The sequence below is a fragment of the Oncorhynchus masou genome, chromosome 23 (genome assembly GCF_036934945.1).
Source record: "Oncorhynchus masou masou isolate Uvic2021 chromosome 23, UVic_Omas_1.1, whole genome shotgun sequence".
NCBI classification, from domain to species: domain Eukaryota; kingdom Metazoa; phylum Chordata; class Actinopteri; order Salmoniformes; family Salmonidae; genus Oncorhynchus; species Oncorhynchus masou.
Genome location: NC_088234.1, coordinates 56,310,605 through 56,334,367, shown reverse-complemented (window position 1 = coordinate 56,334,367; position 23,763 = coordinate 56,310,605). Strand labels below are relative to the sequence as shown.

Here is a 23,763-nt window from a genome sequence, read left to right as displayed (position 1 = left end):
CTAGAGGATACAGAGAGGGGAGCTACAGTATGCAGAGAGGGGAGCTACAGTATGCAGAGAGGGGAGCTACAGGATACAGAGAGGGGAGCTACAGTATGCAGAGAGGGGAGCTACAGTATACAGAGAGGGGAGCTACAGGATACAGAGAGAGGGAGCTACAGTATGCAGAGAGGGGAGCTACAGTATACAGAGAGGAGAGCGACAGTATACAGAGAGGGAGAGCTACAGTATACAGAGAGTATACAGAGAGCTACAGTATACAGAGAGGAGAGCTAGAGGATACAGAGAGGGGAGAGCTAGAGGATACAGAGAGGAGAGCTACAGTATACAGAGAGGGGAGCTACAGTATACAGAGAGGGGAGCTACAGTATACAGAGGGGAGCTACAGGGGAGCTACAGTATACAGAGAGGAGAGCTACAGTATACAGAGAGGAGAGCTACAGCTATACAGAGAGGAGAGCAGTATAGAGAGCTACAGATACAGAGAGGAGAGCTACAGTATACAGAGAGGAGAGCTAGAGTATACAGAGAGGAGAGCTACAGTATACAGAGAGGGGAGCTACAGTATACAGAGAGGGGAGCTACAGTATACAGAGAGGGGAGCTACAGTATACAGAGAGGGGAGCTACAGTATACAGAGAGGGGAGCTACAGTATACTACAGTATACAGAGGGGAGCTAGAGGATACAGAGAGGAGAGCTACAGTATACAGAGAGGAGAGCTACAGTATACAGAGAGGAGAGCTAGAGGATACAGAGAGGAGAGCTAGAGGATACAGAGAGGGGAGCTACAGTATGCAGAGAGGGGAGCTACAGTATGCAGAGAGGGGAGCTACAGGATACAGAGAGGGGAGCTACAGTATGCAGAGAGGGGAGCTACAGTATACAGAGAGGGGAGCTACAGGATACAGAGAGGGGAGCTACAGTATGCAGAGAGGGGAGCTACAGTATACAGAGAGGAGAGCAACAGTATACAGAGAGGAGAGCTACAGTATACAGAGAGGAGAGCTACAGTATACAGAGAGGAGAGCTAGAGGATTCAGAGAGAGGAGCTACAGTATACAAAAACTTTATCACATACTGTTTTGGCATAATGTCTGATTGCCATGATGTTGAGGAGCAGAGTATAGAGTGATGTTAAAGCTCCAATTGAAAAAAACATTTGAGTAACATTATACCGAAGTATATTCAGGTTTACACCACATACTTGACATACTTTGAGCTCCCCCATGATGAGTCCCTGTAATGTCCTCAGTAAACACCACTTAAAACAGCCCATTAGTTTAATAGTATGACTATGGACTGTGGATATGAACCCTTTCAAGGTCTAACAGTATGTGGTTCTGGAGGTTGAAACAGTCCTGTGTTCTCCTACAGTAGAGAGTGGTGGCTGCAGCACATTCCCCCACACAACACTCACTTCCTGTCTGAAGCTCTTACTCAGCACCCAGGAGGAAGACGAGGATGGGGGCCTATACCCATACACTATTTCAGGACAGAATGTGGACGTGCCGCAGAGAGAAGACCCCTTTTCTGCTTTTCGACCCAGTTTGTGCTTCTTTTCATACAGGATCAGTTTTACATTTCCTTCAATGTACTCAGTTCCATCCCTACTGGGGGACAGAGTGTATAATGTTGCAAGGCATAGCCTACTTGGTGACATTGTACAGTTAACAAATGCCATTTGTTTAGGATGCATGAGAATACTGAAGTAAACCTGCAGGCTACAAGGTAGCAGCAAATCTGCACGTTTACCATTTGTTTTCGAAGAGCGCTTTTACACCTAAAGGCCAAGATACAACTACCCAATAAATTGTCAGGTAGAGGTTTAGGGGAGGGAAACAAAAAGGAGGGGGGGGTGTAGTTAGTCAGCTAACATATAGTCTGTATACTGTAGGCCACCAGAAGTCTATACAATGATTTCACTTAACTTCAAATTAACAATAAAATGTTGTTAGGAAAAAGGTAACCCAAATAAACAAAGGCCAATTGAGAGTCTCCAAAACACTTGCCAAATACACATGTTTACCTTGCTTGTAACTATGGAAACTACACATACATGGACATATTCACACACATTTGATTTGGAATATATGACTAAGAGGAAATGTTTTCCCACACTTTAGTTAATAAAAAAAATAATTTTAATGAGATTGGTAGTTTATGTGACCAGAGAACCATAAAGAGGTTTACACTTCATTCAAGTTTTCCTCCTGCACCAACACACAACAACTTGAGGTATGCAGACAGTTACTGAGATATTTTTGCAAACATTTACAGACTTAAAATCATTACCTGACTTAAAACTGGTTATCCATTGACTGCCAATTCAAGACATTTCAATTTGACCATGTCATTTAATTTAGAAGTAGGGCACCAAAACAACTTGTGATAATCTGCAACGGAGGCAATGCACGGGGGGGCTTGTATTACCATTTCTATTCAGCTCATTATTTCCATATTGCTCCAGAAAGGAACTGTGCTAAACAAAGTGAGTGTTAGTGGATATAGCCTTCTAATGTGGTGATGCACGGTGGAGTCATCATGACGTTTCTAATGTACCCACTGTGCTTCTCTCAGACAACAACCCTTGTCTCCTCCAACTTCAAATCTTACACACTTTCTTCAGCTCAAAGCCTCAAAAACAAAGAGCAGGGGAAACAAACAAAACAGAGGACACTGTAAAAGCCATTGTATCCTCAGCCCCACTTACAGTACACGTCATAGGAGATGTGTCTGATAGTAAAAACAGACCTTTGACCGATAGAACAGATCTGTGTGAGTGTTGGCGAATATTGACATAGAGTTGAAGTCGGAAGTTTACATAATGTACACCTTAACTGAGTTTAAATGTATTTGGCTTTCACAATTCCTGACATTTGACCCTCGTAAAAATTCTGTGTCTTAGGTCAGTTAGAATCACCACTTTATTTTAAGAATGTGAAATGTCAGAATAATAGTAGAGGGAATTATTTATTTCAGCTTTCATTTCTTTCATCACATTCTCAGTGGGTCAGAAGTTTACATACTCTCAATTAGTATTTGGTAGCATTGCCTTTAAATTGTTTAACTTGGGTCAAACGTTTTGGGTAGCCTTCCACAAGCTTCCCACAATAAGTTGGGTGAATTTTGGCCCATTCCTCCTGACAGAGCTGGTGTAACTGAGTCAGGTTTGTAGGCCTACTTGCTCACAAATGCTTTTTCAGTTCTGCCCACAAATTTTCTATAGGATTCAGGTCAGGGCTTTGTGATGGCCACTCCAATACCTTGACTTTGTTGTCCTTAAGCCATTTTGCCACAACTTTGGAAGTATGCTTGGGATCATTGTCCATTTGGAAGACCCATTTGCAACCAAGCCTTAACTTAAATTGTCTTGAGATGTTGCTTCAAAAAATCCACATCATTTTCCACCCTAATGATGCCATCTATTCTGTGAAGTGCACCAGTCCCTCCTGCAGCAAAGCACCCCCACAACATGATGCCCCCCCCCTGTGCTTCACGGTTGGGATGGTGTTCCTCGGCTTGCAAGCCTCCCCCTTTTTCCTCCAAACATTACGATGGTCATTATGGCCAAACAGTTCTATTTTAGACCAGAGGACATTTCTCCAAAATGTACGATCTTTGTCCCCATGGGCAGTTGCAAACCGTACTCTGGCTTTTTTATGGCAGTTTTGGAGCAGTGGCTTTTTCCTTGCTGAGCGGCCTTTCAGGTTATGTCGATATAGGACACATTTTACTCTGGATACAGATACTTTTGTACCCATTTCCTCCAGCATCTTCACAAGCTCCTTTGCTCTTGTTCTGGGATTGATTTGCACTTTTCACAGAAAAGTACATTTATCTCTAGGAGACAGAACGCATCTCCTTCCTGAGCGGTATGACGGCTGCGTGGTCCCATGGTATTTATACTTGTGTACTATTGTTTGTACAGATGAACGGGGTACCTTAAGGCGTTGGGAATTGCTCCCAAGGATGAAACAGACTTGTGAAGGTCTACAAAAATAATTCTGAGGTCTTGGCTGATTTCTTTTGATTTTCCCATGATGTTACGTGAACAGACACTGAGATTGAAGGTTGGCCTTGAAATACATCCACAGGTACACCTCCAATTGACTCAAATTACGTCAATTACCCTATCAAAAGCTTCTAAAGCTATGAAATCATTTTCTGTTATTTTCCAAGCTGTTGAAAGGTACAGTCAACTTAGTGTATGTAAACTTCTGACCCACTGGAATGGTGATACTGTGAATTATAAGTGAAATATTCTGTCTGTAAACAATTGTTGGAAAATGACTTGTGTCATGCACAAAGTAATGTCCTAACCGACTTGCCAAAACTATAGTTTGTTAACAAGACATTTGTGGAGTGGTTGAAAAACAAGGTTTTAATGACTCCAACCGAAGTGTATGTAAACTTCAGACTTCAACTGTGCATGGGAAAGAGATGCTCATCTGTCATACTGTATATTTCAACACCATCCGGATACTGGCTTAATGGATATTATAGGGAGGCTTGGAAAGAAGTCACACTGCACTGCAAGCCAAGAGGAGGCCTACATTTGGCTATTCAGATAGGACTCATTACTTCACTAAATAAAAGCTTACACACATTCCTAACAGGTGTTTTTTCACTCTAAATTAAGTCTTCCAAAACTTTTCCTCAAAAGTGGAAGTTGAGATGGGAGGAAATGTTATTTGAAGCACCTTTTAACATTAACAAGGCTTTATGCAGGACCTTTCCCTTTTGCATAATGCAGGTTACACACATTTCCAATCATTGGAGGCCAGAGATACCGTCACAGCTGATAAAACCTGGAGGGAAAATATACTGAAGTTCCCACACAATGATTTAACTATAGGCCAAACTCTGGGCTGTGTCCACTTCAGGACACCGAGTCCCACATCAACAAAGCCCTCTCCTCCAATGAAAACAGATTTTACAGCGCTGACGGTAACACGCAATGACCAATCAAAGCATCCTAAACAGGCTTGGAGTTAAATATACGGTATATTGGTTAATTATGCATTTAAAAAAAACAACCACACAAGGATGCTCTTACTACTGATGAAGACTGAATGTCTGAAGAAATGTCTGCACGCCCTATGGGATAGAGTACATCCTTCAACTCTTCCAGAATAGAGAAACGAGATTTTTTTTTCATGTCTAATGCGGTTTCATGGTTGAGGTTGCACGATGACTCACTCTGAACCACTGGGAGAATCTTCCAATTGGCTTATTCATCCCCCCTCTGCTCCCTTGTAACTATTCGCCAGGTCATTGCTGTAAATGAGAATGTGTTCTCAAGCAACCTACCTGGTAAAATAAGGGTTCAATTAAATTGAATCTCAAATTGGATTTCCTTAATTCCGCATGTCATATACTCCCTCCTCTCCTCACATCCTTTGGAAAAAGGTAAAAGGTAAATCGAGGAGGCGAGGAAAGGAAATGTGGAAATAAATGTGCTTGTATGAAATTGGACTATCCTTCTCCACTAGAATGTCATTAGGCTAATGACGTTTAAAGAACTGGAATCCCCAAGTACCTGTGTAAAGTGGTATAGAATTTTGAGCTAGTTGAGCTAGACATTTTATAGATAAAATGATAAACGTACCCTTTTATTAAATGTGTGCATGCATTTCTCATCTGAGAAAACAACAGTTGTTTCAAAGGGGGTGTGGGTGATTTCAAAACGCCTCCATGGTAGGATACACCTGAGCATCTTCCCCCGGAAGTGGCAATTGAGGGAGAGGAGCAAACTCCTCTGTTCCTCTATAAACAAATTGACCCTCTCCTTCATGGCCACCACTTATAGGTTTACTGGGTCACGGAGGACTCAAGGAGAGAACAGACTTTTGCCCAATTGAGAAAGGCCAACGACTGACCACAGACAAAACAAATAGTAATATTCACTTCATGCCACTGGCTGAATGTTAACATGGAGAAATCCTGCCATGATCATAGAAACTACTAGAAAACAACATGTTAAAGAGATGGTCACTGCCACACACACGCAGGCACACACACACAGTATGTGCAGAAGACTTCAGTTTAGGGACAGCCTCTGGTTAAGTTGTTTTCCTGGAAAAGGAAGAGATGACATGGAACTTTAAGGACTGTAGAGTAGCACAGCAGCAACAGGGCCACAACCATGAGGAGCTGGAAGTGTGGGTGAAAGAGAGAGAAAGACAGAGAGGAAAACTATAACAGTTTTTTCTTCAACTTCAACTACAGAGCAGGTTTGATAAATGTGCTCCAATTAAACAGGCATTTTTATAATAATGTCCACCCACACAGATCTAGATTATCTTGGGCATACACAGAAGAGAAGTTCGGAACAACATTCATCAGAGGTTAACTTATTATAATCAAAAGAGTACTGTAATGAAAGGAAAGATTATCAAGGGAGAGTAGATCAATCAGTAGCCCACTGAGTAGATATCCAACAGGATGAGAAAGAAGCGTCAAGAGAGACAAAGACATGGGTTGTCTCGTGTCAAGCTGAATAGGAAACCCATTGTTTTGCATGATATCTCAGCTTCCATGGGTTGTTTTCATTGGGTTCATTATCTCATGTTGTTAATGTTCCCTGTATGGCCTTGTTGGGCTGTTTCTCCAGCTGATGGCAACTCACAGTCATCCTGTGGGATTGATAGAGTCTTCAGTTACATAACGCTGGTTTCTTCTTCTACAAGATGCGTTTTGCAATAACCGATGAGAATCTCACCCTTTACATTCCAGGGGACTTATGTCAGTCGTTTAACTATTCACAGACATGACGGTGGCAGAGATTGTGCTGGAGTAGCTACGAATGGGAATACAACTTTATCACCATCTGGAAAACAGTGGATGCAAATACGCTTTGTATCTCAGACAGATCATTGACTATAGGTTTGTACAGTACTGCACATACAGACTACATGAGATATTGACAAAATATTATTCTTAAACACTTTTAATTAGGTTAAATAACCATAAACAACGTGGGCTTTTGCATCATTATAGGTTACCAATGACCAGGAAATATTTTCAGGTTGGTTTGGTTTCATCGATAGAAGTGTTTTCAGCTATTGGGGTATCAGAACGTAAAACTTCAGCGATGACCATAACACGTGCTCATAGCGACTCCTATTGGTCGAGTCGTGTTCATGCTTCTCAACTGCTGACCATGGCACAAACATTATAGATGCAGGTGAGGTGACCGAGACTGCAGTCAGAATTGAATGACTAGTTTTGCATAAACAATTGTACCGTGTCTAACGTTTGTTTTAATTAATGTAATATTGAGGTAACTTTCTATAGAAGACTATGCCCATTCTAGAAAAATACATGCCATTGATTACATCTCAATACCAACCGAGCAGAGGGAACCACAATGTGTCATTTGTTTTCGGTGATCAAAAGAAACTACAAAGAAATGTTTCAAATTATGGCCAAAATTCTTGGAACCGGACAGTCTCCGAATACATTAAAAACAAGTAAACGAGCCACAAAGTAACTTCAGGCCTACACATTCCCGGACAAGGCAGACACGAAATATAGACAAATAATGTTAATGGCAAAAAACTGCAAGTACCATATGAAGGGGGAAAATTTGTTTTTGGAAGCATACAGTTGGCATAGTTCCCATTTCCATAACAAAGGAATGTTTTAAAATGTAGTCAAAGTTTTAAAATGTAGCAACACAGAGCACCATATGCCTGTGTTTTTTCTTTAGGCCTACCTAATAACATGATTTCCAGTTTCTTGCGGTCCACTCGAAATCTCTCCTCCGTCCACTCCGGGTCTGGTAAGGCATGGGGTCCGCTCAAGTCATCCTCGGAGCCGGCGACCGGGGAGTCGGTACTGCGCTCGCTGTTCGAGCCCTGGTCGGACTGTTGCAAGTATCCGCTCAAAGAGTCGCACTGGGCAGCCATTGCGCTGCGCAGAAACGTTTCGAACTAATTGTAAACTACCAAGTTGTGGATTGTAAAAGCTACTTCCCTACATGTATCACTTCGAGATTGTGTTCAGACTCATTGTTGCGCAGTGACTTATTCCTCGACCATTTCCTCGAGCCCCCTCTGATGTCCTCATAGAGTACCGCTCTAAAAATAGTCTGATCTACAGTTTATTTTCTGAGTCTAGAGCACAAGTAAAAGTTTCACGTGTCAGGCACAACTCGAAGACGTGGGACTCCTCCCAAATGTAGTTTATTGCATTCCTTCCCATCATTTGTCCAAATGAACCCTTTTCAGATCATCACTATTGACTATCATGTATGAAAAGCATAGGCAGTGGTGGAAAAAGTACCCAATTTTCATACTTGAGTTAAGGTAATGTTCCCTGATAGGAAATTACTCAAGTAAAAGTGAAAGTCAACTAGTAAAATACTACTTGAGTAAAAGTCTAAAGTATTTGGTTTTAAATATACTTAATATTTCTTATATTAACCAAACGGCACAATTTTATTTTTTTTATTTTTTATTCATGGGTATCCAGGGTCACACCAACAAATAGTTTTTTTCGCTCATCAATCTACACACAATACCCCATAATGACAAAGCAAAAATAGGTTTCGATTTTTTTCCACATTTATTAAAAATTGAAAACGGTCATGTCACATGTACATACACTACTGGTCAAAAGTTTTAGAACACCAACTCATTCAAGGGTTTTTCTTTTCTTTTTACTATTTTCTACATTGTAGAATAAACGTGAAGACATCACAACTATGAAATACCACATATGGAATCATGTAGTAACCAAAAAAGTGTTTAACAAATAAAAATATATTTTATATTTGAGATTCTTCAAATAGCCTTGATGACAGCTTTGGACACTCTTGGCATTCTCTCAACCAGCTTCACCTGGAATGCTTTTCCAACAGTCTTGAAGGAGTTCCCACATATGCTGGTTGAGAGAATGCCCACATATGCTGGCTGCTTTTCCTTCACTCTGCGGTCCTACTCATCCCAAACCATCTCAATTGGGTTGAGGTCGGGGGATTGTAGAGGTCAGGTCACCTCATGCAGCACTCCATCATTATCCTTCTTGGTAAAATAGCTTTTACACAGCCTAGAGGTGTGTTGGGTCATTGTCCTGTTGAAAAACAAATGATAGTCCCACTAAGCCCAAGCCAGATGGGATGGCGTATTGCTGCAGAATGCTGTGGTAGCCATGCTAGTTAAGTGTGCATTGAATTCTAAATAAATCACAGACAGTGTCACCAGAAAAGCACCCCCACGCCATAACACCTCCTCCCCCATGCTTTACGATGGGAAATACACATGCGGAGATAGTCTGTTCACCAACACCTCGTCTCACAAAGACATGGTGGTTGGAACCAAAAATCTCCAATTTGGACTCCTGACCAAAGGACAAATTTCAACCGGTCAAATGTCCATTGCTCGTGTTTCTTGGCCCAAGCTAGCCTCTTCTTATTGTCATGGTTTCTTTGCAGCAATTCGACCATGAGGGCCTGATTCACACAGTCTCCTCTGAACAGTTGATGTTGAGATGTGTCTGTTACTTGAACTCTGTGAAGCATTGATTTGGGCTGCAATTTCTGAGGCTGGTAAATCTAATGAATGTATCCTCTGCAGCAGAGGTAACGCTGGGTCTTCCATTCCTCTGGCAGTCCTCATGAGAGCCAATTTCATCATAGCACTTGATGGTTTTTGCAATTGCATTTGAAGAAACGTTCAAAGTTCTTGACATTTTCTGTATTGACTGACCTTCATGTCTTAAAGCAATGATGGACTGTCATTTATCTTTGCTTATTTGAGCTGTTCTTGTCATAATATGGGCTTGGTCTTTTACCAAATAGGGCTATATTCTGTATACCACCCTACCTTGTCACAACACAACTGATTGGCTCAAATGCATTAAGAAGGAAAGAAATTCCACAATTTAACTTTTAAGAAGGCACACCTGTTAATTGAAAGGCATTCCAGGTGACTACCTCATGAAGCTGGTTGAGAGAATGCCAAGTTTGCAACGCTGTCAAGGCAAAAGGTGGCTACTTTGAAGAATCTCAAATATAATATAGATTTTGATTTGTTTAACACTTTTTTGGTTACTACATGATTCCATATGTGTTATTTCATAGTGTTGATGTATTCACAATTTTCCTACATTGTAGAAAATAGTAAAAATAAAGAAAAACCCTTGAATGAGTAGGTGTGTCCAAACTTTTGACCGGTACTGACCCTTTACTCAGTATTTAGTTGAAGCACCTTTGGCAGCAATTACAGCCTCAATTCTTCTTGGGTATGATGCTACAAGCTTTGCACACCTGTATTTGGGGAGTTTCTCCCATTCTTCTCTGCAGAACTTCTCAAGCTTTGTCAGGTTGCTGGGGAACGTCGCTGCACAGCTATTTTCAGGTCTCTCCAGAGATGTTTGATCGGTCCAGGCTCTGGCTCGGCCACTCAAGGACATTCAAATCAAATCAAATTGTATTTGTCCCATGTGCCAGTGAAATGCATACTTACAAGCCCTTAACCAACAATGCTTTAAGAAATTAAGAAGAAGAAAAATGTTAAGTAAAATTAAATAGAAATTAAAAGTAAGAAATATTTAAACAGCAGCAGCAAAATAGCATTAGCGAGGCTATATAAAGGGGGTACCAGTACAGAGTCAATGTGCGGCGGCACAAGTTAGTCAAGGTAATTGAGGTAATATGTACATGTAGGTAGAGTTAAAGTGACCATGCATAGATAATAAACAGAGAGGAGCAGCAGTGTAAAAGAGGACTCTGGGTAGTCCTTTAATGAGCTTTTCAGGAGTCTTATGGTTTGGGGTTAGAAGCTGTTAAGAAGCCTTTTGGACCTAGACTTGGTGCTCCAGTACCGCTTGGCATGCAGTAGCAGAGAAAATAGTCTACGATTAGGGTGGCTGGATTCTTTGACAATTTTTCAGACTTGTCCCGAAGCCACTCCTGCATTGTCTTGGCTGTGTGTTTAGGGTCATTGTCCTGTTGGAAGGTGAACCTTCACCCCAGTCTGAGGACCTGAGTGCTCTGGAGCAGGTTTTCATCAAGGATCGCAATGTACTTTGTTCGTTTCAACTTTCCCTCGATACTGACCAGTCTGTAAAACATCCCTACCGCATGCTGTTGCCACTACCACCACGATTCACTGTAGGGATGGTGCCAGGTTTCCTCCAGACGTAACACTTGGCATTCAGGCTAAAGAGTTCAATCTTGGTTTCATCAGTCCAGAGAATCTTGTTTCTCCTGGTTTGAGTCATTTAGGTGCCTTTTGGCAAATTCCAAGTGGGCTGTCATGTGCCTTATACAGAGGAGTGCCTTCGGGTCTGGCCACTCTCCCTTAAAGGCCTGATTGGTGGGGTGCTGCAGAGATGGTTGTCCTTCTGGAAGGTTCTCCCAGTCTCCACAGAGGAACTCTGGAGCTCTGTCAGAGTGACCATTGGGTTCTTGGTCACCTCCCTGACCAAGGCCCTTCTCCCGATTGCTCATTTTGGCCAGGCAGCCAGCTCTAGGGAGAGTTTTGGTGGTTCCAACCTTCTTCCATTTAAGAATGATGGAAGCCACCGTGTTCTTGGGAACCTTACATTTTTTGGTACCCTTCCCCATTGATGTGCCTCGGCACAATCCTGTCTCGGCGCTCTACAGACAATTCCTTCCTGGCTTGGTTTTTGCTCTGACATGCACTGTCAACTGTGGAACCTTATATAGACAGGTGCGTGCCGTTCCAAATCATGTCCAATCAGTTGAATTTACCACAGGTGGACTCCAATCACGTTGTAGAAACATCTCAAGGATGATCAATGGAAACAGGATTATCCCGAGATCAATTTCAAGTCTCATAGCAAAGGGTCTGAATACTTATGTAAATAAGGTATCGGTCTTTTATTTTTAATACATTTGTAAACATTTCTATAAGCCTGTATTCAATTTGTCATTATGGGGTATTGGGTGTAGTTTGAAGAAAATACATTTAATCAATTTTAGAATTAGGCTGTAATGTAACAAAATGTGTAAAAAGTCAAGGTGTCTGAATACTTTCCAAATGCACTGTAGGTAGGTTTATTTTATTAATTTGACTAGGTTTAATACATTTACTTAAGTTCATTACTATGCGTATTTTATTTATGACTCAATTCCATGTCACTCTATGGCACCGATGAGATACAGTAAATTAACCGTACTGTAAGAGAATGGCCAGAGGAAGCATTTGAGTTCTAAGAAACATTGAGGAAGCAATTCACATCCTGAAGAAACAATATAGTAACAACAAAACTACACAATGGCCCAACACCACCCCACAAGAACCACTTCTGTAAGAGTTGATACACTGAGATAAAATGGAGAATTTCAGTTTAGACAGTTGAGTTGCCTCTGTGAAATTGAAACATTTAGTCAATATGCTTCATCTCATTTATATGTAAGCCTACAGCGCTATTCCACAGCATACATACAAGGAGACTGAACAAATATTATGCATCTCTTATCATTAGGCTTTAATTCAGATGTTGAAGTTCATAGGGTCAACTTTCATCCTTACGTAGGACTAGAGTGGTTGTCGAGATGGATACAGCTTTGGTCAAAATTGAATTTTAGTAGGATAATTAATGTAGAAAGTTACTTCACGTAGGTGTGGAGAATTACTTTGGTAAGGAAAAGGATTACATTTAGCCAAAATACCAACCCCCCCCCCCAAAAAAAAATCTGCTTTTGATGTCAATTTGACAAAAGCCCTATTCCATCTAGACATCCCATCTGAAAAGTCAGAACGCACTGTCATAATTAAACCTGATAGTAGCTGAAATTTATATAAAAAAATATAAAAATGCTATTAACTGTGGAGTTATAGATTTGGGAAAAACAAGGTAACTGTGTAATCCATTTGCGTAACCTGCCAGATTATAGCCCTAATTCGAATTTGCATTCAACTGAGCCGTGCTCCTGTGTCGTAGGTGAGAAGAGGTAAATGCTGTCATCTAGTGGTGAAATACAAAATGATATGGGAAGAATTTCTGAATTCTACTGCCCTAATCAAAAATAGGTCTCCCTAGAATAACAATAAAGACAGGATCGTTTTGTTTAACTTTTAATGCAAAATAATAAAAATAGATTCAGTATAGCTTTATACTACACAATAAAAATCTCTAAAAGGAGAAAAAAACTATAAGATGGAGGTGGTGGAGTCATAATTGGTCTGTTTTTTGTATGGGTCATCTCAGAAATAACTCAATAATAAGTTATATAACATTGGGAACATCAAACAAAAGGAAAATAATGACTTCATAGCATAAAAGCAGTTAATTTGGGGATAGAAAGTGCTTCCCATATACAACACTTCTTCTTGAACCAGTGTGGATGAGGGGTGGCAACAGTACTGTTTTCAGAAGTGTCCATGAAGTTAATTTGCTTAAACCTCTTCCGTTGTCTCAAACTTCAGTCCTTTACATTGCATACTTTTGAGTCCAATCTCTTGCTAATCTGTTGTACCTGTAAAAACAAAATAAAATGTAAACCAGGTTTAACAAAGACTTATTGAGCCATTTACAGCCAAATCTTACATTCAGCCAGTCTGTTTTAAGCAGCCATATCATTATACAGTAGATACAGTATCTTGGAGTATGCACTTTCAGAAGAGATGTTTATTCTATAATTGACTACATGCTGTACACATGAAAGGAATGTCATGTTCATATATTTTTCCTGCTAAAAGAAGAATGGTGTGCATGTGAGAGAGCGTGTAAACGTACTTTTCTTTGTCCTGCTTGTAGATGTGTGCTATGTCTGGGACTAGGGGGTCATCTGGGTTTGGGTCACATAGCAAAGAGCATATGGACAATAAAACTGGAAGAACAAAAAGGCAGGGATAACCAGGATGAGTTTATTTCTCAATTACACCAGCAATAATAGTCATGATCAATATTGTCAAGCTTAACAGTTGGAGAACAAATTAGACAAACTTTTGAGATGCATTTTTCAACTAACTTTCATGAGGGTACAAAAGATACACAGAAAAACAAGTTGGTTTACAAACCACACATGTAAGCCAGTTTGTCTTACCTTTTGAAACTGTAAGTGCTGGGGACCACTGTGACCTCAGGATATCCAGACAGATGCTACCATTACTGTTTATGTTTGGGTGATAGATTTTCGTTGTGAAGGCTACCTATGGAAAGAAAATACATGGAGAAAAAGAAAGTCAGGCATACATACTGCATGTGGTTTAGGGTACTCGACACCTAGGGGAATATTGTGTAACAGGACATGAAGAGGTGTTTCAAACCTTTGGTGGTTTGAAGGGATAGTCTGTTGGGAAGTGGATGGTGAGGAAGAACACTCCTCCCTGATATGGGCTGTCAGTCTAAAAGAGGGGTGAAAGGTTCCTTGTTAAAACAGTGCTGTGAACCGTAAAGTGACACCCAATACTCCATAGAATGTTAAAGCCCACAGACAGCCTCCCTTTACTTGTCATTGTTTACAGTAACAGAAGTGTGATGGGATTTACTGGAGGGGACACATCCAAGCAACTCTGTTATAGTAGGCTATATAGTAAGACAAGCAGACTAACACGTGTTCCTTTGGTGCAAGAAGGTTGAGCTTATAACAATGGGACCAAAGCAGAATAAATAGCTTCCATCAGAAATCAACACAATATTGACACACTGTTTCTAAATCTTTAATAGACAACAATGAGAATTTAGAAAAGGGCTTACAGGTCCCATGATTGTGGCTTGCCAATGAAACACTGTAAAAGATAGAGACATTAGATCACATCAAATCATATAATTATTGACAATAATAAAATACAAAATGGCACCAAAAGGAATTAATCGACTGAGGTCAATACCCCTTAATTTCCATATGCATCAAATTGTATTTCTGCATTAATTAACTTGGCCACAAAGGCTGTAGTGAAACATACAGTCCTCTCCAACTGGTCCAGCTGAGCATTGAGCAGGAGGGTCCCTTTGCAAGTCATGTAGCTCCTGTAAAATAAAATTAAATGTAGCACAATGAATTATGCACAGGGGGAAACTGCCATACATATAGTGCATTGTCTACCCAACATTGTTAGCTGCTTTGACAAGTCAGTCTTGTGGTCTATATGGCTTTATACGAATTCAAGTAGCTAGCTAGGTGACATGTTGTGCTGTATGTTTTACATGGTGTAATGTTTATTGACAGCTGCTGCTTTCTTGTCCAGATCTCCCTTGCAAAAGAGACGCCGTGTCTCAATGTTTTTTTCCTGGTTAAATAAGTAAACAACAAGGTATGTAGCTAGCTACATATATAACTAGGAATTGACCCCCATATATCCATAATTTAGCTACTGCTGAATTTCATGAATTATATAAAGGCGCATTAACGTTAATTTTCTGTTGAAATATGCACTGAAAGTAAAACAAGTAAAGATACAATAGCCCACTCGTGGTGATGAGGATTCCAGAAGCGTTTTTATTCATTGACAGACAGGAATAACCAGAATATTAACATAACTAGCTTACAAGTTCGAGTAGCCAACAGACCAGTTGGTTAGCTAATTTACGAGTATCTAACTAGCTACTGTAACTAGCTAGTTATGGCGTTGATACCATTCACTTACCTAGCTAACGTTACACCGATAACTAGTTAACTTAGTTAGCTAACGTTATTGATTGACTGATGATTATGCTGGTAGGCCAATAGCCAACAGGTAAAATTAACGTTACTAATATTAGCAAGCTTTGATTTGCCAGCCTGACAAGGTAAAACATTAACAGTTAGCTAACGTTTTATTGTCATTATTGCTGCGATGAAAATGTTGTATTTCGTTGGTTCGGAATAACGGACAAGTTAAACCATTGTTGACAAAGTAGCCAATGTTTTAGCTAGATAGGTAGCTAGCGAACGTTACATAGCTACGCAGCTAACGTCCAAAGCTAAAATGAGCTAGCTATAGTATGCTATCGTGGAATTTTGTGACAAAGCTAACGTCCAAAGCTAAAATGAGTCAGCTAGCTATAGTATGCTATCGTGGAATTTTGTGACAGGACATTGACCAACCGTTTATGAACATGACGACGTTATACAATTAATGGACACACTCACCTTCTGTATTCTTTTCAAAGCCATGTCAGCCCTCCTGAGTTAGGTGTATGGTGTTAACAGTGAACGCTGTCAGTTGTATGCCTGTATCTCTGCCCAGCTCACCAAAATTTGTTTCTAGAAATTTGCGATTTCTTTTGTTTCCGCTTTTTGTTGGTTTTGACTAGAGAGGATACGGCTTTTGTCAGATTTGACTTTTCGTAACAGGTTAGGAGACCATGTTACGCAGCAGGTTTGGGAAATTAACGTATGCGGTTATGATAATTACATCAAGGTTACGAAATTGGTTAGCTAAAATCCCCCAAATGTTTACTTTTGACGTTAATTTGATAAAATCTGTATCCCTTCTAACCATGACCCTTTTGACGAGGACTCAAACTACTGTGCATTCTGGGGATTTGAGTTTTTACGTTGAACATCGGCCTGTTAAAGTGACAGTACACTCAAAGATTACGATAATAAATTCTTTATCTGTGGCACATTGCTAGTCTCTCGTGGACAGATGCACGTAACATAAATTAAAGGGATAGCTACCAAAATGACATTGGTTTCCTTACCCTGTAACCAGTCTATGGACAAGGCATGACCAAATATTTTTATAACTAAACCAAGATAGACCACAGCCTGTCATTTCAAATGAGAATAAATTAGCCTACTGTGTAATGTGTGCTTGTGCAATAACTCAATTTGCCTTTCCATGCCTTTTAAACAACTCAATTGGAAATTCAAACAAAGTGTAAAGTCTACAAAACTTAATCCACTGTTCGTAACAGATTATAGTTTTGGTAGCAGAAAACTGTTTTGAGATCAAAGGTTTCATCAATGAGAAAATTTGCAGAATGTCGGCCAAAATCCATTTTGTTCCATCTTCTCCCACTGTCTGCCACTGGTCTTCCTCTCACTACCATATTTTGTAGTGAGTTAAAAAGCCAAGCGGACGCTTCACATTTATACATTCAGTGAAATATCTGTCTCATTGTTCTGTGGTATGACAGCAATCTATGCTTTAGTTTAGTTTCGCTGGGACTGTTTCCAAACGTTTTGTTCAAATCATCTACAAGTGACTTTGTTGACTTTTGCTTCACAATCAATTTGAAATACTTTCGGATGATTTGGACATGATGTGAACAATGCTAATATTGAATACCAAATAGCCAATCATGTTTATTTATGCACCATCAACCTACTGGGGTGATGCTTTTCCACACAACTAGATACAATGATACTCTCATAGATTTTTCCTAACAGAGCTAGCCTACTACATTAGATCTCTGCATTTGTAAGCATCAATCAAATAAGGCATGTTTAGTATTCTAAAACTATGTCTGGATGTTGTCTAGCAGTAATTCTGATATCGTTGCACTAGTTTGGGCAGTGTTCTGTCTTGAACCACCAGATGGCTCTAATGTTCTTGACTGCGTGACTACTGAACTGTGGATCATCCTCTAAAAAACATAGACATCTTAAATAAAAGGACATAAGTGCATAAGGGGTGGGAGGCGTCTAAACTGACATATGGAATTGTTTAAGATGGTCATACTATGGATCATTTAACTATTTTATTTGTAATTTTAAGACCCCTTTAGGTATAGAAAAAATACATATAAGAAAATTATTTGATAAATTATTGAACTTGTCCTTTACTACTATAGCCCACAGAAATGCACTTAATAACACAATTATAAATTGCAAAAAAATACAAAAAAAGTATAACTCATAAGAGGTTTTGAAGTGTTTGTCCTATATCTAGGAAATATAAGAAAGCTCAGGAAATATATATATATATATTATAGGTATATACTGTATATGTATATATTTTTTACACATATTTAACCCTTTTTTTGTTGGCACAAAACTACCTCCATACGTCCATAATGTTTTTAAACCAGTACCTTCAGACAAGTCCCGTGACACATATTAGTTTGTAGCTCAAACGGACTTCAGACGAGTCCCGTGGAGCTTATGGAAGTCAAGAATCAAAATAGAGAAGACCATCGTGTTCGTGAGAGTCTCATCTTTCTATAGAGTGCCATGTTAGTTACGGACGTTTTCCTGAGAAGACCGATTTTCAGGTGTCTCCTGGTCTGACAAACAGTGTTGTCGCTCAGCAACTTTCCACTGCAGATAGGGAAGGCCGCATAGGTGGATGCGCTGGATTGAGATGCAGCCCATGCAAAAAAACTGAAATCTCTATCTCAGACTGGCAAATGTTATAATGTTACATAGATTGAAGCACGGGTACATCAATATTAATAAAGGGAAGGTAATCCAAAACTAACTGAAAGTAATCAGATAATGTTACTGAGTTTGGGTAATCCAAATGTTACTTTACGGATTACAATTTTGGTCAGGAACTGTAACTTGTTACATTTATAAAGTAACCTACCGAACCTAAGTCTTGGTGTAGCACATGTGGATGTGTGAAACTCACTCCTCATTCTGAAGTGCTACCAAATAGCTAAGTTTTTGATGTCGCCGACTGGTAAAACGCTTTTTGAGGGCGTTCACATGTGCTAGCAAGGCAGAGGTCCTGGGTTCGAGCCACGGTGTGAGCCTCGTCAGGAGGATGTGGTACTTGCTAAGCAAGCAGCGTGATGTCTGTTACATTGACACGTGGGGAAGAAGAAGGCAGGGCATATGACACATATTATACTTGCAGGGTTTTCTCACAGGATGGGCTCCAGTTCTTAGAAGGGACCTAAGGGGCCCTTGGTTGACCCGGCCTGACTTTCTAGTGAATTCTACTGATAAGGCGTTCAATATAGGGAGATCCCCGGTGACATCCAGTCAATACTGCATAGAGGCAGTGCTTGACTTGGACAGGAGCCCACTGGAACTGAGTACAGGCACCTCAAATAGATATGGAATTATGGGAGAGGGAGAAAGGGTTATAGAAAACTATTCTGCTTGATGAAAGGAGAAGCCCCTTGATATGATTGTAGACAAACTGTTGGTGGTATATTGCCAGGTCTAGGTATTCTGTGTTAACTGCATGTATTAAAATGAACATTTATAGTAACTTGCTATCCTGAGAGGACATGTACCATAAACATTTCTATTGAAAAGTAGTAGTGGATTTATACACGCCAACGAATGTATCATATGGATTGAGAGTATTCAGCGTATCAGATACTTCTGTTTTTTCAAAATAAATGATGAGCATAAATGTTCAGCCTTTTAAGAAATGTGTTCAAATATTAAAACTGATTCGATGTAAGGTGAGCTTGAGGAGAAATATGAAAGTGAGATGGAAGAACCGGATTTGGGTTGGGATGAGTGTGACACATGAATCTTGAAGCTCATTTCTTTGTAAATCCTTTGCGCTCTGACAGTGGTGTGCCACCCAGCCAACGATGCTGCATCAAATGAGGTTGTTAATCATTTCTGGATATTCAAGACTGAGTATAATGCATTATTTTATTACCACAGCAGCAAACATGACTTGAAGACAAACAAGAGTTTGGACACAGTGTCACCTAAACCTAAAAGATATGCATACTGTGCATGCATAATGAAGTGAAGGACGATGTTTTGTAGGCTACAGATGAGAATATCATTATTAGCTTTATGACATTGGCCATCCAATTAATGGCCTAAATGCTAATCAGATATCTCTGGGCTATGTCAATATGATTAACATTCTAGCAAGGTAGGCTAAAAAGACAAATTATAATGACTATTGAATATGCAAAATGTCACAGTGTGTAACAGAAATATAAGCAATACATAAAGATTACACAGATACATTTATTTATAGGTTTTGGTGGGTACTCATTACACCATTACATGTAATTGACTAAATGTGTATTCCCAATTCATCATCATCATTATCATCATTATCATCCTCAGTAGTATGCCTGTTTCTCTGCTCAGCTCACCAAAATGTGTTTAAAGAAATGTGTGACCACCATTACTGTTTTATAACAACAACACAGTGCTATTTCAATCTAACGGTCCCCTGTAAATGTGCCAGATAGGGGTTTGGATTCCTTGCACGTGATTGGTCATGGATCGATGCACGTTCACGTTATTCTGTGGGTGCCGCGCGCCCGTGCTTTCAGCATCATTTTGGAGAAGAGGGAAGCGGTAACAACCAAGTCTGCATCGAATGCCTGTCTCTAACAATTGCCAATGAATTATCTTCGAATTCCTATGTCTGCCAGTTGACATAGCCTAACCTATCACACGCACTGCACACCAGTTCTGCAAAGAAACAGGATATTCGCAGGCTGTGCGTTTTTTCAGGTAAATCATCAAAGAACGATTGCTTATTTACATATTTTCCTTTTATTCACGATAGATCGAGACAAGTGATCAAGGGAGCGGGGCTTTTTGCTGTAGCTGTCCATGGTGCTGAAATTATAGGAGTCTTGGCTTGATGGAAACACTTCATTGACTATTAGCTATGTGATGATGGGAGCTAAGGGAAGACTATGATATTTACATATGCTATGTATTTTGGAATAATCCTTGAAAGGATACGGTGGGTGTCGTTTTGGGCGAAGATTAGATACGGAACCTCGGATGCACACAAAATTGCCCTCGATCATTTCTCACCGTTTGTAATGAAAGGGTATTTTGTATACTTTGTATTCACGTTTTGTATTTCAATGGCACTAAATTAAATTTATTTTACACATTGTTCTTTACTTTCCCTTTGAGAAACAACCCGAGCCTATTTCGTTAAGTCCCCTACATCCACTGTGTTTGATTTAGAGCTTGCCTGCACGTTTTCTTGCCAACGTGCTGCCTTTTCGCATCTCAGGAGCTATTGAATTCTCCAATGTCAATAAGCACGATAGCAAGGCAGAAATCAATAAGGCCTTTGTGTAAGCTTTTATTAAATCTCGATATTGTGCATAAGTTAATCGGGTTGAATAGTGAAGGAATGTATATAATGGTAAAATATGAAATGATGAGGAGTAGGAGGAGGAGAATGATGGTGATGATTATAATAATGATGATCACATCACTGTAATTACTGCTATTTGTATTGAACTTAACCAGCCAAAACATTTAGTTAATACATTAATTAGTTGATGATATTAACATTTCTACCATGTTAGCCTATGATTGGAAATAGACTCACTTACATCTAATAGGTAATTTATATGCACTCAAAGGATTCTTCTATTTTGTATGTAGCTTAAAGGTAAGGGACATTTTGTTCCTGTAGGATTCCTCTTTAATGTTTCCATGCCATAATGTTCTCCACTGTCCTATCTCTCTGCTTCAGCACCTGAGCATTACTGAGGCTGTTCACCCTACTGGATCATGGCACAGACCAACAGTGTGGGGAGCAATGGAGTAGCCGATGAATCACCCAACATGATTGTATACAGAAAGGTAAGGTGTGCAGAACAGTGTTCAAACTGGGTGAAAACCCATTCAACCTCAGTGCACTTTTTTTGTGCTGCACTTCAGTAGCGATCAGACTGATACAGGCTGATACAAACCCAATGCTAAAGGACACACATGTACAACTAGAAGGCTTTGACTCTACTGAAATACATGTCCTTGATTTGGTTTTGTAGCAATAGCTAGTTACAGGTATGTGGCATCGAAATGAGTGTATGACGGGGGTGTCACCATGTGCACTGATGCACATGACTGTACATAAATGCAAACATGCATATAGACACTTGTACTTACATGCAAACACACTTAGGTTACATGGTCTGGTTTGTTCCAGAGGCTCTGGTTGTGTATGTATGACATTCAGCCATTTTAACCAGTTGAGTTATACATTTTGGAGCAAAAGGAAGGAAAATGCATTAGAATGTCTAGTATGTTGTCAATGCAGTATTTCTTTAGATTCAGTTAAATCTATCTAGTCCATCAGTGCAACTCCCCACTGAGAAAGATAAATGTATTGATGATCTGTAGGGATATCTTATTAATATATTCTTACCTCAAGCTTCAAAATAGCTTGAAAAAATATAATGAAAAGTAGGGAGAACAATGAGATTAACTTTTTTCTGTGTATTTTACTCAGTGAATGTGCATGTGCATGTGATTTAGCATGATTTAGCATTTTTCATAGCTGCAGAGTATATGGCTTGTGGGGATTTGGATTCAGCTATTTTGTTTTGTTTTATATGGAAGAGAGTATTTATTTGTTTATTTGTTTTGTTTTATATGGAAGAGAGTATGTATTTGTTTATTTGCTTTGTTTTATATGGAATAGAGTATTTATTTGTTTATTTGCTTTGTTTTCTATGGAATAGAGTATTTATTTGTTTATTTGTTTTGTTTTATATGGAAGAGAGTATTTATTTGTTTATTTGCTTTGTTTTCTATGGAATAGAGTATTTATTTGTTTATTTGTTTTGTTTTCTATGGAATAGAGTATTTATTTGTTTATTTGTTTTGTTTTCTATGGAATAGAGTATTTATTTGTTTATTTGTTTTGTTTTATATGGAAGAGAGTATGTATTTGTTTATTTGTTTTGTTTTCTATGGAATAGAGTATTTATTTGTTTATTTGTTTTGTTTTATATGGAAGAGAGTATTTATTTGTTTATTTGCTTTGTTTTCTATGGAATAGAGTATTTATTTGTTTATTTGTTTTGTTTTCTATGGAAGAGAGTATTTATTTGTTTATTTGGCTCCCCATTAGCTTTTGCTGAAGTAGCAGCTACTCTTCTTGCGATCCACAAAAAAACACAAAACATGACAAGTAACAAAACACTGATGCACTGATAGACAAGGACAGTCACACACATTTACAATACAACGATATACAATCAATACAACAAAAACAAATATGTGTTAGAGCGTTTGTGTGTGTGATTGTGTGTGTCCCCTCACAGTTCCCGCTGTTCCATGTGATGTTGTTTAATCCTGTTTTTAAAATTTTGTTGTTTGCGTGAATAATTAGAAATGGAAGGGATCATGGCTCTGTATAATACTGTGCAGTGCCATTAATTAGTTTTGGACTTAGGGACTTTGAAATGACCCCTGGTGGCATGTCTTGTGGGGTATGTGTGGGTGTCTGAGCTGAATGTTATTTGATTATGCAGACAATTTGTAATTCTCATCACATTAATATTTCTCATAAAAACTTGAAGAGTAGCAGTTAATCTCTTGTCAACCCTCAACCATGAAAGACTGTCATGCATGTTGTTGATGTTATTTGCAATGGACCAAAAGCCAACTTACTAATTGCACAGTAAAAATGACTTGTGTTTACTGTTTTCTGTTAATATTATTTGCCAGGTTAATGGCAGAACATAAGTGAAGAGACAGTAGCTGGGGTTTTGTTTTTCTACATTATTCTCTGACACATATTTTTAGCAGAGAGGTCAGATTAGTTACATTGCTCTGTACATTCAATGCTGAGGTTAAATGTGAAAAATGAGGTCTCAATTCAATGTGAAACATATTATGGTGTACTGTAGCTCTTTGTCCCTGGTCAAATGAAATCTCAGTGTTTTTAGGGAACTGTAAGAATTTACTTCTACTACCAGGTACTCTCCATAGGTAGATGCTTTCAGAGTGTGTGTAGGCAGTTGGAAACAAAATTAGGTATAAAAATGACAGAGATGGGCTCAATTGAATTCTAAGGAATTCTGTAGGTAAACATATGACAGATTTTGTGTGAGGACTCAGAGGAAACATGGTTCCCTACTATTTCAATCAACTCTCCGGTACACGTATCATTACAACTTGAAGCTGATCCTTAGAGACAGCCTAACAGTCACAAACCTCTGGGTC

The 23,763-nt window shown here is 39.3% G+C and overlaps 3 protein-coding genes across 12 annotated transcripts in view; 1 reads left to right on the top strand and 2 right to left on the bottom strand.

Moving 5' to 3' along the window:
- Positions 1-8,135, bottom strand: part of LOC135511086 (protein bicaudal C homolog 1-like) — an 83,298-nt gene extending 75,163 nt beyond the window's left edge. For 7 of the 8 annotated variants that reach the window (XM_064932600.1, XM_064932603.1, XM_064932604.1 and 4 more), the window contains exon 1: positions 7,720-8,135. In XM_064932600.1, the coding sequence (XP_064788672.1) occupies positions 7,720-7,912 (193 nt within the window). In that variant the 5' untranslated portion in view covers positions 7,913-8,135. The remainder of the gene's footprint in view (positions 1-7,719) is intronic. The other variant, XM_064932601.1, reaches the window with a different exon arrangement.
- Positions 8,136-12,011: 3,876 nt separating this feature from the next.
- On the bottom strand, positions 12,012-16,207 carry LOC135511085 (ubiquitin-conjugating enzyme E2 D4-like). 2 transcript variants are annotated; one of them, XM_064932598.1, is made up of 7 exons: positions 16,051-16,207; positions 14,885-14,948; positions 14,676-14,707; positions 14,246-14,323; positions 14,023-14,128; positions 13,713-13,806; positions 12,012-13,452 (listed from the first exon to the last, which is right to left on the bottom strand). In XM_064932598.1, the coding sequence occupies exons 1-7, from the start codon at positions 16,072-16,074 to the stop codon at positions 13,407-13,409; spliced, it is 444 nt and encodes a 147-aa protein (XP_064788670.1). In that variant the 5' UTR covers positions 16,075-16,207; the 3' UTR covers positions 12,012-13,406. The 2 variants fall into 2 exon arrangements, with proteins under 2 accessions (XP_064788670.1, XP_064788671.1); XM_064932599.1 differs by lacking the exons at positions 14,885-14,948; positions 16,051-16,207 and adding an exon at positions 14,810-14,878.
- A 3,919-nt stretch (positions 16,208-20,126) lies between these two features.
- Positions 20,127-23,763, top strand: part of LOC135511083 (regulator of G-protein signaling 7) — a 60,660-nt gene continuing 57,023 nt past the window's right edge. For both annotated transcript variants that reach the window (XM_064932593.1, XM_064932594.1), the window contains exons 1-2: positions 20,127-20,292; positions 21,284-21,393. In XM_064932593.1, coding sequence (XP_064788665.1) covers positions 21,322-21,393 — 72 coding nt within the window. In that variant the 5' untranslated portion in view covers positions 20,127-20,292; positions 21,284-21,321. The remainder of the gene's footprint in view (positions 20,293-21,283; positions 21,394-23,763) is intronic.

What these genes read in the sequence shown, in the direction of transcription:
- LOC135511085 (XM_064932598.1), bottom strand. Translation starts at nt 16,074, where the DNA reads ATGGCTTTGAAAAGAATACAGAAG. An exon ending in CTTTGAAAAGAATACAGAAG is followed by an intron (nt 14,949 to 16,050) that starts GTGAGTGTGTCC and finishes TTTATTTTACAG; the next exon opens with GAGCTACATGACTTGCAAAG. An exon ending in TACAAGCAGGACAAAGAAAA is followed by an intron (nt 13,453 to 13,712) that starts GTACGTTTACAC and finishes TTGTTTTTACAG; the next exon opens with GTACAACAGATTAGCAAGAG.